General features: G+C 40.7%; 1 protein-coding gene across 2 annotated transcripts in view; it reads right to left on the bottom strand.

The window, feature by feature from the left end:
- Positions 1-318: 318 nt before the first annotated feature.
- The window catches only part of ZNF704 (zinc finger protein 704), a 40,311-nt gene continuing 26,070 nt past the window's right edge, over positions 319-14,559 (bottom strand). The window contains exons 3-9 of one of the 2 annotated variants that reach the window (XM_081874452.1): positions 10,623-10,726; positions 9,045-9,277; positions 8,223-8,323; positions 7,267-7,528; positions 5,660-5,764; positions 2,330-2,427; positions 319-1,377 (exon numbers count right to left, since the gene is read on the bottom strand). In XM_081874452.1, coding sequence (XP_081730578.1) covers positions 1,266-1,377; positions 2,330-2,427; positions 5,660-5,764; positions 7,267-7,528; positions 8,223-8,323; positions 9,045-9,277; positions 10,623-10,726 — 1,015 coding nt within the window. In that variant the 3' untranslated portion in view covers positions 319-1,265. The remainder of the gene's footprint in view (positions 1,378-2,329; positions 2,428-5,659; positions 5,765-7,266; positions 7,529-8,222; positions 8,324-9,044; positions 9,278-10,622; positions 10,727-14,559) is intronic. The other variant, XM_081874451.1, reaches the window with a different exon arrangement.

The raw sequence follows: 14,559 nt of genomic DNA, 5'->3' as shown, positions 1-14,559 counted from the left end.
TGATTTTCAAAAGCTCGCTCAGCCACCACCCCACTAATATAATCTGTGCCTTCTAATGGACCCCACCCCAATACTAAATTACACTAAAGCACCAAGACCTATCAAAGTGCAAGGCAGCTTGAAGACCTTTTATTTCTGACCTTGAAACAACTTTACCCTCTAAGGATTTTTTTATATACACATATAACTGCTATGCTACACTCATATTTTACTTATTGGAAAGTATTTAAGTTGTTGTTGTTGTTGTTGTTGTTGTTGTTGTTGTTGTTGAGCTGTTTTCCTCCATGTAGCCTTTACCCCCAGAAAAAATGCCTTGTATTTTAACTGATCTGTTCATTTCAGAATGTCATATAAAAAGGCAGGGAAGGAAGCTGCTGGTTTGGATCGTCACATCCCTGAATAAATGCTGACAAAAGTCCACATGGCTGCCCTTGCTCCTCCTTAACAGGACCTTTAGCACAAAGAATTTTCCTGCAATCACTTCTAGGAAGATCATATTGGAACCCAAGTTCTTATTCTTATTTCAACCGAAGGTCATTTAATGTTATTGACTCCCTTCCCACTTGTGGTTGTACTTTTTAGTTTGGGTGTGCTGGTGATTCCCCTGCCCTCTCCAGGTATCCTCCTTTAGCACAGAAACAAGACTCATGCTTGGGCTTCAGGTTTGAGACCTCTCACAAAAGATTCTTCACAAGGATGCTTGTCTTTCCAGCAAAGCCGCATCCTAGTACCTCTAAAGGACACTTCCCACCTCTGAAGCAAGACTTGCTCACATTATAATTATTCACCACTCCCGGGAGAGCTGCTCTTGAGAAAACTGTAGCTTATGTTATGCATTTGTGTGGCGCATAAACATTTTAGGAAAAGAAGTATCACTTGATTCCCCACCCCCCCATCCCAAAGTTCACAACACAGACAATAATGCAGTGTGAAAAAACACATGGTCCCAGCAGGCAAATTGTTCAAGGTTATTAAAGAGAGTTCTTTTCTTTTTTTTCTTTTAAAGAAAAAAAAAAGACATATAGCTGCTCCTGCTTCAAAACTTTTTGAAGGTTTTGTTTTTGTTTGTTTCCCACTATATTGCTGCATGTTGGCTTTGAAGAAGTCCTTCTCTTGGGGTATAACTACTTCACCTTAGAGTGCAAAGTAGAAGCCAGCACTGAAGGAAGTGGACAGAAAAAGAAGAAGAAAATCACACAGCCTGGCTGTAGCGAGAAAATCCTGCCATAAATCACTCCATACCCCTCCATCGTTTTTTCCACGCTTTAGTCAATGAACCTCTGGCAGGCCTTCTTCCATCGACAAGCTGTGCACCACATATCTCTGTTCTCCATCCCATACACTTTGCGACATTTCTTCCCCTCTCCTCTCGGTTTTCTGTCAGAATGAGAAAGAAAGCTGGTTTATGGTTATTTCATCTAAAATACTGACATGGAGAATTTGCTATAAGTATTACTGGAAATCCAAAGATTACTTTGAGCCCAGTTATCTCAGACTGGAGTTGAAAAAGGATGTAAAAGATAACCAAAATGGGAAAGTGCTTCAAGGAGCATAGAATCAGGAGAAGTCTATCCAATTGAGACTAGTTTTGTGGTGGTTGGGGTGAATGGAAGGAGGGTTTTTTTGTAAACCAATGAAAATTTTCAACAGAATGGAACACATTGGTTTTCTTTCTATAGCTATTTTAACATGAATAACCAGCTGTTCTACTACTCCATAAATTTTCTTTGAAGGGTCAAATATGAGGCAACTATTCTGCTAGGAGTGCAATTCTATGAGTGTCTACACAGAAGTAAATCCAATCAGTTCAGTGGGGCTTACTCCCATGGTAAGTGAATATAGGATGGCAGCATAAATCTTTACAAGTGAAGTTAGCAAGAATCCTTCATCCTCATTTGGTAAAACAAAAAGTCACTCCTTCAGACCCATTTCATTAAAAAAACCCCTCTTCACATGCCCTTTATCCATCTCCTTTCAACTCCAAGAAAGGAGCAAAGTTATATTCTCTGATATTTCAAGGATTCCCACCCCCCTTTCCCCTCTCATTTCCTAGCCAAGGAGCAAATCAGTGGACACAAACTTTTCTTTAAGAAGAGATGGAAGATGGGCTTTGTACTTATTTTTCTGGACTGAGAAAGAATTTAATGGGATTTGTGAACAAAAAAATGTATCAATAATGATTTTAAAAACATTTTCAATATTATTTTGCTGTCTAGTTATATTGAAAAGAATTTCATCAAAACATATGTAATGGAGGGGAAGCAAATAATTTACAGTCACACCCTCAATTAATTTAGTGATTTGCTGTCAAAAGCAAAACGTCTCTTACCTTAGGCCAACTGACAGTCTAGGAGGGGATGACAGAACGGTCTGAATCTGCTGCTTCTGCTCTCCACTCCCTGCAGGACGTGTGTGAGTTGGTGAAATCTAGAAGCAGAGATGAAAATACAATTCTGATTACAGAATTTCAATGGGAAGGGACACAATGGATTATATGTACTGCATTTCCTAAAGGCTCCTCCATCCCATTGGCTCTCCAACAGCCAAGCCAAGCATTCAGCTGAGCACATGGCAGAACTGAATGTGTCTCATGTTAAAAAAAAAAAAAAAAAAGATTCAGCCTCCCTGCCTCCAAATGCATGGAAAGAAATGTTAAGTGACAGGGAACATCTGAACATGCAGTGTCCTTCGACAAATATCTGAACTAGCCTGGTTCCATGTAGGACTATACTACATTGCCCTGCTGAACATTTATTCCAATTCCTCTGCCTCATCCCTCTTCTACTGCATTTGTCTCAAATTCTCTGGCATATCCAATATCATAAAGAAATGAATGGTGGTGCGGGAGAAGAGATGGGGAATGGGATACCCACCAGAACCAGCAGCTATGGGGCCAAGGGGAAGTTTAATAGTAGACTTTGCAGTTTAAACGAGCCAGCACTACCCATCCCTAGCAGGTGACTATTTGGACTTCCCTTTAAAATGTTCAAGGAAGACTTCATGACTTATGCACAACTGTTATGTCTTCCCTAGGTTTAATCAGAACCTTCCTGTAATTCAAAGACGCTGCTTCCTGCACTCTCTTAGTACCAATATCTAGTTGCAACAGAAGCAAAACACACTTTAATCTTCCATCAGGGCACTGAATCTCTGGCACTTGGTCCTAAAGGTAAAGGACCCCTGACAGTTAAGTCCAGTTGCGAACGACTCTGGAATTGTGGTGCTCATCTCATTTTACAGGCCGAGAGAGCCAGTGTTTGTCCGCAGACAGTTTTTCTGGGTCATGTGGCCCATATGACTGAGCCGCTTCTGGCAAAACAAGAGCAGCACAAGGAAACACCATTTACCTTCCTGCCGGAGCGGTACCTATCTACTTCCACTATGACATGCTTTCGAACTGCTAGGTTGGCAGGAGCAGGGACCGAGCAATGGGAACTCACTCCGCCGCAGGGATTTGAACCACCGACCTTCTGATCGGCAAGCCCAAGAGGCTCAGTGGTTTAGACCACAGTGCCACCCACGTCCCTTTGGCACTTGGTCCTATGACATTTCAAATCACAGGGTGAGAAGGACAAGACATTCAACACATAATAAACAAGGAGGCTGCTACTCAAGTGACAGACCATTAACGAGCCTGTTCCAAGAAATGCCTACATAGCTTCATCAAGACTTCATCAATGTTTGGCCAATGCAGTGAAATTTTAATGCACACTGCAAAGAGATTTCTGCCTGCAACCATCCTGGTATATAAAGTTAGGGCAAAAGAATCGATTGCTATCAGACACTCCAGAAAAGCCATTGGAGGCACACCTGTATATTCCAAGAGAAATTCAGGATTAATGCTTTCATTATTCAGCTTCAACATTTTATTAGCTTCTGGGATAATATATGGACTCGTCTAGAGAACTACAGTGAAATGGGAAAATGCTCCAGACAATGATATTGATTCCTTATAATCTTTCGTCCGTATTCAACTAAATTGTTATGCTAGTGGAAGCTACGGCACCTTCCTAGGAGTTAAGTGTAACACATGTCAAAATCACATAGCTGTGATTTTAAAAAGTACTTTGAAACAATACAAATTTGAAACACACGGAATTATGTTCATCTAAATATGCATTTTAGTATTGCTATGAAAACTGGAAAATCCTTTATATTAAACTGTTTTGTTGCATTTTTAATTTTAAAAAGCATGCACTTTCTAATTCACTTGAACTATTTACTTGGTTTAATTTTGTTGGGAATGGTAAGTCATTATAGGCGAAAGATCACTGGCATTGCATGAAGCTCTGTGAATACCTACACACCTAATCCAGTTGCCTTCAATATCTGGTTTATAGAGTGACTAATAAGATTCTTGGATTTCTTGTGCTACTTCAGCCAATTTTCTACAGCGCCACAGAGAACAAGCCCCCTTTATAATTATTCTAGATCAACCGTATTGTCATGAAATCAAATTTTGGGAGTATTTTATGCGCAGCATGTTCTGTTAAGAGTCTCTTGTTCAAATTGCTACCAGCATGATGCCTTTCACCGCTAGCTGTTCCTTGATAGAATTTAATAAATATTCATTGGCAGAAAGCAATGTAATTGATTCAGCTACTTTCATTTTTTATCAGCTCAGCAGGAGACCACAGACTCCACAGAAAACCTCCAAGACATGCCAAAGGTTGACAGTAAGAGGCTTTTGTGATTCACTTGGTGAAGAGAGGGAAGAAGCGGGCAGTACCTTATCGGTGCCTAATTCACACTGTCAGTAAGCAGAGGCTTTGTACAGCCAGCGTGCATTTGCAGGAAATGGAAAATTTGGAACGTGTGGCCTTAGGTAAAACACTTTGATATGGAAAAGGAGGGTTATGCTCTGATGGCAATCATTTAAATGGTGGAACAATCATTTTAATAAAAATTAGAACATAATTTACTTATAGGAGCCATTTGTGTTGGGGAAATGCAAGGCAGGGAGAAATGGCAAACAAAGAGGCTATAAGCAGCTGGGCAGAAGAATGATAGAAAGCAATATGGGATTACAATGGATCACATGTCAACAAAAATAATGCAGGGAAGGGAAGAGGAGAAACCATCAAGCCAGTATCCTATGAGGCTTACAAATCCAATGGACTGGAGGACGTCAGAATTAACTGTTGTAACTTTAGGGAGTATCACCTATTCAGGATCGTGGTGCCAGAGGAGAAACACTTTGATACTGCATGTTACAGTAAGAAGCATCAGTGTAAGGTCCAAAATGCAAGGAGTTGGCAGCGGGGACTAGTTGATTCACAGCTGGAATACTATGTTTGTTTGCCAGTCTTTCTACTCAGCTCCCACTAGACTCTCTTGATCTCAACAATGCACCCACAAATTACAGATCTGGGCAGGGCAGGCGGAAGAGGACAGAGCACCGCTACAAAGGAATGTTCACCTGGACAAAGGACAACAGTGCTTGCTTCCAGGCATGTACCGCAATATAAAAGCAGGGATAGTGAACCTGTGGCCCTCCAGATGTTGCTGGACTGCGGCTCCCTTCTTCTACGACAATGGTCCATATGCTGGCTAGGGCTGTTGGGAGTTGGAATCCAGCAACATCTGGAAGGACGACGATTCTGAATCCCTGGTATAAATAAAACCTCCCGTTTTTCTATTTTGTTGGTTTTCTACTTACTGGAATGCCAGTGAAGGTAACTGGGGGCGATTGCCAGGAGATGCTAAAGCTATTTCCATTGGGAGTGAACTTTGTTGTTCCTGGAATGTTCACAGGAGCTGTGGCCTGTTTTAAAAAACACCAGTCAGTTAAGGAGGAACATCTCTGTTCTACAGAATTATGTTGCAAACTGTCTTATACTAAGGACCGTAAATTGGGTATCAAGTTTTGGAAAGAGATTATTTTGAACATAGGAGTACAGTGTCACTGCACTGGTCTATCTAGGTTAGTACTGCCAACAGTGACTGGAAGAGGGTTTCAGGTGGAGGTGTCTCCCAGTTAGCTGGACACTAAACCTATGACCTTCTGCATGCCAAGCAGATGTTCTTGCTACTGAGCTATGGCCCTTCCCTGTCCACTGTACTTTTCATGCAGTTCTCTGAGGGGTACAGGGAGGATGTCTAATGATATGTATTGCAAGCAGAAAGAAGAATTGCATTCACAATAATTCACGAGCAATGAACGGTTTTCCAATAAATGCAGACCCAATAATGTTTTTTAAAAAATCAGATCTTACAGAAGCAGCACTTTAGGGGGCAACAAACACAAGAGTGGGTGGGAGAGAAAATGACATTAGCTAGTTTCTCACAGAAACTATCATGAAATGGTGAAAAGAACAGTTAATGAACATGAGCAAGCACATGATGCTATCTTGTCATCATTTTGAAACAAGTCAAAAAGTCAGGGCTTATGCAGCAACTGCAAGGCAAGAATGGGGAGGGGGAAAGAGGGAAGGCAGTATGCAGCGATCTTTCAGAATTTACTTGCAATTGCTGAAAGAAAGAAAAAATGAAGTTAAAATAAATAGCAGGAACACTATAGTCTTGTGTTTGACTTGCAGTTTAATTCTCTGAAAGGCTGCAGATCTTTCCTCTGCAAGACTTGCACAGGGATGGGAAGCACGTGTACAGGAGCAAATGGTGATGGACCGATTCTCTCTCATATATATATAACCTTGCGTAGCTAGTATCCTACTCTGGGTGCCCTTGTAGACTGAGGTTTGGCAAGAGTATATCAGAAACAGGTCCGTCAATCATGCCGTAAAGTTTCTGAAATATTATCCTAGAGGGAGGGATACCTAGTCCCATTACTTTATGCCTTCAGACCCCAGGCAACCCGCTTTTCAGACCACCCTTTGTTCTTTTGTGTTGCTAGGTGCTTATATTTTCTCTCTGCTTGTTTCTGATGTTGTGCTTGTTTGGGGGTTGGTAGACTGTGTCATTGATAATTTGAATGTTTTAATTGATTTCAGCTGTCTTGAATTCAATTATAAAGAAAGGAATGGTAACATTAGAAAAGAATAGATTCTAATAAACATTCTGGATTCCGCCCCCAAAACAGATCAGTAGAAGGAAGCCACAGTTTGAACAAACCACAGTTCCTAAAATTCAGACATCACAATGAACTGTGGTTTGCTTAATAATCAAAAGCTTCTTGTCCGTGAAAGAATAGAAAAGGAGGGGAAGGGGAACACACAAGACTGATGTTTGCCATGGTTCATTCACATTAGAAATCATGGGCTCCCCATGACACTGAGCCAGTAACCCTTATGGAAAAAAGAATCTTACCTGGTAAGCATGGTCAGAGTGAACGAGGTAGAGATTGGTAGGAGCCGAGCGGCTTAGAGGTGTCATCCCTTTCACATCTGTTTTGGCACATGACAGGTCACTTTTGCTCACATCTTGTGATGGAAAAGGAGGAGGAGATGCTAGAGACGGGGAGACGGGAGACAAGCTACTTAACCCATCAGCTACGGAATCAGTGTTGAGGCGTATCTCTGTGTAGTAAAAATCTTCCTCTCCATCACTGTAGTCAGACTCTCCCGCACGCCTAAATCAAGTGGACCAAGAAGTTATTTGTAGCATATTAAATTAACTGCAGGAGAATTGTGATGTTAGTATATGGGCAGATGCAAAGAAGTTACGTCTCTCAACTTTTATAACTGATGTGACATAAAACTTTTATAACTGACAGTTGGATCAATATTAAGATACCTTCTTCATTTGGTTGTGGGCTTTTTGTGCCATTTTGTTGGTGTGTGCATGCAAGGCACATAGGCCTCAGAGGCAGAATAAAGGGGCACTAGAATTTAAAAGCTAAGGGGTCACAATAAATAGTGACATTATGAGTCATAGTGAGGCAAACCATGAGCTCAGACTCAGATAGCACACTAAGCCAAAGCATGGCTTAGCTCATATTTGCTTGTGCATGTTAAGCCATTGTTTAGTTTTAGCGTTACGCGAGTACTAGACCTGCATGTCATCTCCATAATCACTTTAGAAACAACTTTGATATAGGTGAAAATATATCCCGACATAATGTGGGAACCAGCCATAGAATTTTCTTCAAAATCTTTATCAACCTGAAAGTAGAGAACTGAGATACCACAGATCAGCGGTTGATTCTAAGCAAGCTCTGTTGCTTAGGGATATAAATCCTAGCGAAATCAATTAGGGTTATTTCTGAGTAAAATGGATTTGGGTATCAGTCTTTTCCCAGATAGAAGGGACAGTAGTTTTCTTACCCAAGGTGAATGGTCCGGATGTGTTTCTGAATACCGACGGCTGTGCTCAGTACTTTTCCGCAGTTTTTCCAAAGGCATTTAAACATCACCTTCATGGAATTCTGGAAAAACAAACAAACAAGAGAGAATACAGATTAATTAATTTGTTCACACATCTGCTTGACTTTTATGAATCATAAATTGGACCATTTTGTAAATTTCTGCTTAACGCTAATACAGCTTTAATTAGTATGGCATCTTTCAAAACACTTTTCCCAAGTGATCCTCTGCAAGGGAGAAATACACTTTGTTTGAAGGAAGCCCCCACAGCTGCACTAGGAAGTTTACAGGAATGCAGCTAGAGATTGTTTAAAATAAGATGACATCCCTATTGGCATTACATGCAGTTACATATAAACACACACACACACACACACACACACACACACATATAAATGTAACTTGCAAAGTGAAAAGGGAGAGATGTAATATTCCATTCACTCCAGTGTGGAATCTCTGTTATTTCAAAAAGACAAGTTATTTTCTGTGCTCAAACTTTTCGCTGTAACTTAATTTAAATTTGATAGTGCCTTTGACTGCTTATCTTTGAACTAGATGGTAAGAGGCCTACGTTGATGTGGCAGAAGAGAGAGGATAAACTATGACAAGTTGACTGTGGCACTTTGTCAATAAACCCCAGGGTTGGACACTTAAAAGCATGCCAACATCCTGGAGCAAACAGTGAATGTACTATCCCGTAAGAAACAATGCACCCCTCAGGTTCGTAAATTAACCCCAAGAGACACAAACTTGAGTCTCCTATTAAGTCAATATTGGTCTCACCTTCCTCTTTCTAGGAATGGGCTCGTCAAAGAGGAGACTACTAGTTTCAGCTTCGTCAATGCCGTCGTCTGTCTGGGAGGGCAGTCGAAATGGTTTGAAGCTGTCGGCAGAAAGAGGGGGCGAAGGGGTGGATGGGTTTGACTGGTCGCTTGGAGCACTCCAGCTCCAATACCCGCTGCTGCTGGTACTCGAAGGCACGAATCCTCCTTCCTTCCAAGATCCATTTAAGGACTCTAGAAATTCGGAAGATCAAAAAGGAAAGGAAAGTGAATTAAAGTTGAACAGCACTGGATAAAGCAGGGGCAGTCAACATGGTAGCCCCACCCCAGATGTGTTGGGCAACAATTCAAGGATGATGGGAACTGCAGTTCAACAACATCTGGAGGAAAATATGCTGTTTACCCCTGGACCAAAGCAACTCAATACAGTGGTACCTCGGTTTTCGAGCGTCTCGGAAGCCTAATGTTTTGGTTTTCGAACACTGAAAACCCAGAAGTAAATGCTTCTGTTTTCAAACGTGCCTTGGAAGTTGAACAGCTTCTGCTGCGTGTTTTCAGTTTTCTCAATTTAACTTGCAGCCAGCCCTTTGTGCCTCAGTTTTTGAACGTTTTGGAAGTCAAATGGTCTTCTGGAATGGATTACGTACGAGAACCGAGGTACCACTATATCAGTTACTGTGTTTTTTAGAAGAGAATGTTGGCAACAGTCCTGCAGCTATAAATGTGTGAAGAGTTTCTACCTGGGAGTACTGTAATACTTTCACTAATTTATAGACATATAGCACATCTGGTATCAGAGTTGTGTGGTTTTTTTTACAATCAAGCAGCATGTAAATTTTATGTAATAAATAAGTAAGTCAAGCATAGTTTTAAATGCTGTTTGTTCACAGAAGCTAAAGGGGTGAAAAAAGCACCTATCATTCAAATGTAATGTTCAGTCATAATTACGACATTTCTGTGTTCTCTAGCTTTTTAACTTCTCTTTATCTTTCTTTTTTAAAAAAGAAAAGATTTATACATGAACAAAATTTTGAAAAGAGAAGAAAGCCTGATAGAATGAGGCTGAAACAAAGAAAGAGAGAGTAAGTCTGATTCTTGTTTTCCTGCCATCTTCCTTGTTATTCTTTGTCTTATTTAAAGAATGTCAGTTTGATCTTATGCGCTACCTGTTACACACAGCAGCAAGTTTCATGCCCCCTTCTCTTTTTGTTGTTGTTTTTGTTTGTAAATCAAAAACTGCCTAGATGCTTCTGCCCAGAGAGGAAGAATCAGGGAGGAAAAGGAGTGCCTAAATTTCTCCCTCTCTGCTGTTTATCTGCTCAAAAGTACTCCCCACCCCCTTGTTCAGAAAAAGTAACTCATGATCATTAATCACAAGGTCCAATAATGCACTGGTGGCAGGTCCCCTAATAGCATAATTGTTTATAGGATTTATTTTTCTGTATGTTCCCAGTGCAACAGATGGATACTTACTATAGCTAGACATACATGCTTCATGAATTGCAACCACTGATGAAATTTAAGTTCAAGATCCCTACTACTTTTCACAATCTCTTGTGAGTAGGAATACAGTGCTTACCGTTGGGTCGGACAGGAGGGCTGCGGACCAAAGGGCTGGTGGATAAACTGGTTAGGACCATAGCTGCTGTGACTTTATCCATATCCAGTTCTTCCAAAGATTTTCTGAAATGGAAAGTGAAGGAAAAGAAAGATCTAAATCAGCAGCAAACGCAGGCTGGTGAGGGAAATAATAATGTTGATATTCCAAATTCTTCCTGCTCAGAAGCTCTGTAAAGAGCAGAAACCTAAACTTAAGGTTACAAAAAAGAATTCAATGAATCCAGGGACACTTTTCAACTTCAACTGATTTTGTATGGGGACTGATTTGTAAATCCGGGGACTGTAACCTTACCTAAACTGTTTTGACAAAAGTGGATAAAACAGATAAGCCAAGGCCTCATTAGCATCCACTTGATCCAGGGAATGCCGACTTAAATACACAGAAAGTCTTGCAATACCTTTGAAAGCTTCTCTTGGCTCCGACTTAGATGTGTTTCCAGCGCAAAAGAGTACCAAAGATGTAGGACCATCACCAAGAACATTTTGGGTGGCAATCCAACACAGTTAGGCATCAAAGGGACTTAGCAGACATGGACTGAAGTTTTTATGCATTAACACAGTGAAGGATGCCTTTTATGTCTGCTTGAAGTCTCAAGGTGCTATGGTGTCTCTATGGTCATTGCTCAGTGGCAGAGCATCTGTCTTGCATACAGAAAATTCCAAGGTTCAGTAATACTGGCATCTCCTGGTAGGGAAAGGCACCGACCTGAGACTTTGGAGATCAGCTGCCAGCTAGTGTTGACAGTACTAAGCTAAATAGAACAATAGTCTGGCTCACTGTAAGGCAACTTTCTATGTTACTGTGAACTGCTCAGAAGAAGAAAAAACAGGCAGCCTCTCAATCAAGACCAGATTACATGATGCACTGCAGATATGTGAATACATCACCTAATAATTTTGGGTTTTAATTGAAAAGGAGGAACAAAAAGCATCAGGTTTGATTAGAACAGAAGGAGGAGATTGTTAACAGACTTTCTGAATAGCACAGAATTCAGTCCTGATTTCAGCATAAAGAACATTACAAATAGGCAGCAGGTTTTACCCTCAAGTATCTGTTAAAGCAGTAGCAGAATTTACTCTGTAGCTGAAGAGTTGTAACAACATGAAATTCATAGGGGGGAATGCAAAAAACACAACAGCACCTTCTTAATTTCCCATGAAGCTAATTAGACAAAGTAGCCTCAAGGCAAACATAGTGCCCTTTAACACAGAGTTGACTAATGAATGGTAATCATTTTAAGCATAGGGTAGAGAAAGGAAAAACTTGCTTCACTCGGTGTTACGATGTAGGGAAGCTTCTATCTTTCCAAAGCCCGAGAGTTTAAGAGAAGATCCCTACGGGACTAATGCCTTTCAGACACAATGTTTGATAATGTACTTGTCAAGGTTGATGGTTGCTTTCAGTATACCCTTCCCATTAACATTTACTGAATTATCAATACTGAGTTGGCTCATAATGCGGCAAACATTGTATGCAAATCTGCTGAGTGGCAGGAAAATTCATAGTGCACTGCTGGGAGTATTAAGACTAGGTTGGAAAAGCTGTTTACAATCTCAATAGGAGTTGGGATTAGGCTACTGCAATGTGTTGTGCATTGGGACTGCCTTTGAAGACTTGAAGTACTATTGGCTCAGATTACAAAGCAGAACTAGTCGGCCAGAAAACATCTTTAGCGCAGATTCACTGCTTCCCTGTCTGTTTCTGGGCACAGTTCAAAGCGCATAATATTCAAAGCCCTATATGGGATGGGATGTGGGTATATGAAGGACTATTGACTTCCACATGAACCTGCTTATCAACAGGAGGAGAGAAGTGTCTGTGTAAGAAAGAGGGAGAGGGGAGAGTGCCCCATCTTAGTCTGGCTATGCAGCCCTCAACCACTTCACCCTGATCAAATGTGGAGCTTGACCCCAAAAAGTTTGCACACCCATAGGCGAGCAAAGACTGCTGCTTTTATATAATTTACTTTGAAAGATAACTAAAATCCAGAAAGTACAGCAACAGAAGGTTGCAAACAGATTTTGTTTCTACTGTTTTTAAAAATTGCGGTTCACACTTTGAATCAAAACAAATATTTGTCTCCCTAGAAAAAGATGCCTTTAGCCCAGTAGTCCGGATTATAATTTTGCTCCAGAACACTAGCTTGTTACTTTTTTTAAAAAAAGAATGGAGGGATGGATTATCTATAAAAAGCTGTTTTTTCCATTTAAAAATACTTGTTTTTAAAATACTTGCCAACTGTTGAAAATGACAATAGTATTATAGCAATTAAAATGGATACTAGCATAATGGCTTTGTTCTCCCTTCGTGGTGAGAGGCAGTGTGTCTTTGAGTGCCAGTTGATGAGAATTAGATATTATGAATAAAAAATGGGGTTCCCACCCTATCCTGAGCTTTCCTCAGAAAACAAATGCAGGGATGGGGAAGAGATACTTGCAAGGAGAACTGGTGGTGGTGAAGGAACAGGGCAGGAGAAGAGCGTTAGATGGGGCTTACTCCAAGGAAGGCTTTATATAAGATTGCAGCATTAATTCATGTTCTCCAGCTGAGCTGGGCTGGGTTGGGTTGGTGTTAAAAAGAGAGGCACATTTCAAAGGAGACTTGCACATGTTCAGGAAAGATTAAGCACCTCACCCTCTGTCCCACTGCTTTTTCCCTAAAAACCAAAACAAAAAAATAAATAAAGTGAAAGCAGCATGGGCATGTGTGTATGTTCAACCCTTTCATATCACTTTTCTGCACTCCAAATAACCCTGTCGTCAGCAGCTTACCCTATCCCAGGGTTCAAAATTCATTTTTCATGTTAGAAAGCATGGAAACAGTGGGGGGGGGGTTAAGGTTAATAATCTCACCACAATTTCTCTGCTCCAAATTGCCTTTTCCCTTCCATATAACATGTACAATCAGGTTGCTGTTGTGTGTGTAATGTGTAGTTTGGCCTTCGTGAACATGCTTAAGAGTCTTACTGCTTTGTGGTAAATAAAATAATATGACACCACTAGTTCACTCAGGAAACATGCAAACTGTAACATACACTGTTTAGGCTAGATTCCGAGACAGGTGTATATGGTTATTTAAGATGCAACTATGTCTGTCAGTCACACTTTACAAGTTTGTTGAGGGAAGCCTAAGTGTACATAAAGCCATCATGTTTACTATCTAAAATGTGGAACCTCCCTCACTAACAGACTGGAAAAAGTCTACCTTCCTGACAGAGATATCAGAAAACTACAACGTTCTATCCCCCTGCCGATCCTAAAAAACCTCAATAGTTCCATTTCTATAAAGATCATAAATAAAACAAGCAAAGGGACAATTATTTGAAAAGTAAATTATGCTTGTTCTGGAAACAGTGTCTCTAGGATGAATGTATCTGCCCACTAGGAGTTTATAAACAGCATCCCATTTTGTGAATAAATCAATTTTCACTGACTTCTGCTGCTCTGTGAACACCAGTTTCCTCTCCGTTTCTCTTGCTGTGGTACCTTTATAAGCTGAAGCTACTTCTCCAGATTTACCCCTGGACAACCCCCTGGAACCCCCCCAAACATCCTTTTTAATGTGCATTCTTGATGTTTCGTTTTCATGATGTTATCTGGGCAGTTATAAGTAATCCCACTTTGTTTGCAAAACTGGAGAAGCATTGCAGAACAACTACAAAGCAGAATGATGGTCCAGTGTAAATCCACCACGAATACACTATTATTGCATCAGTGACATGTTGCAGAAGACACCCCAACCCCCACCAGTCTAGAGGGGTCCTCAGCCTCTCCCAAAAGCCCTTACAGTCATCCTTCAATATAGTACTTCTCTGTCCATTTCAACTTCCCTTTCTTATTTCTAGTTCCTGATTCCCCCCTCTCCTACTTCCTTGAAACACTCCTCATTTTCAGAT

The sequence above is a fragment of the Podarcis erhardii genome (genome assembly GCF_964252035.2).
Source record: "Podarcis erhardii genome assembly, chromosome: 8".
Taxonomy (NCBI): domain Eukaryota; kingdom Metazoa; phylum Chordata; class Lepidosauria; order Squamata; family Lacertidae; genus Podarcis; species Podarcis erhardii.
The sequence above is the reverse complement of the archived record's forward strand: the minus strand, read 5'-3'. Positions and strand labels throughout refer to the sequence as shown.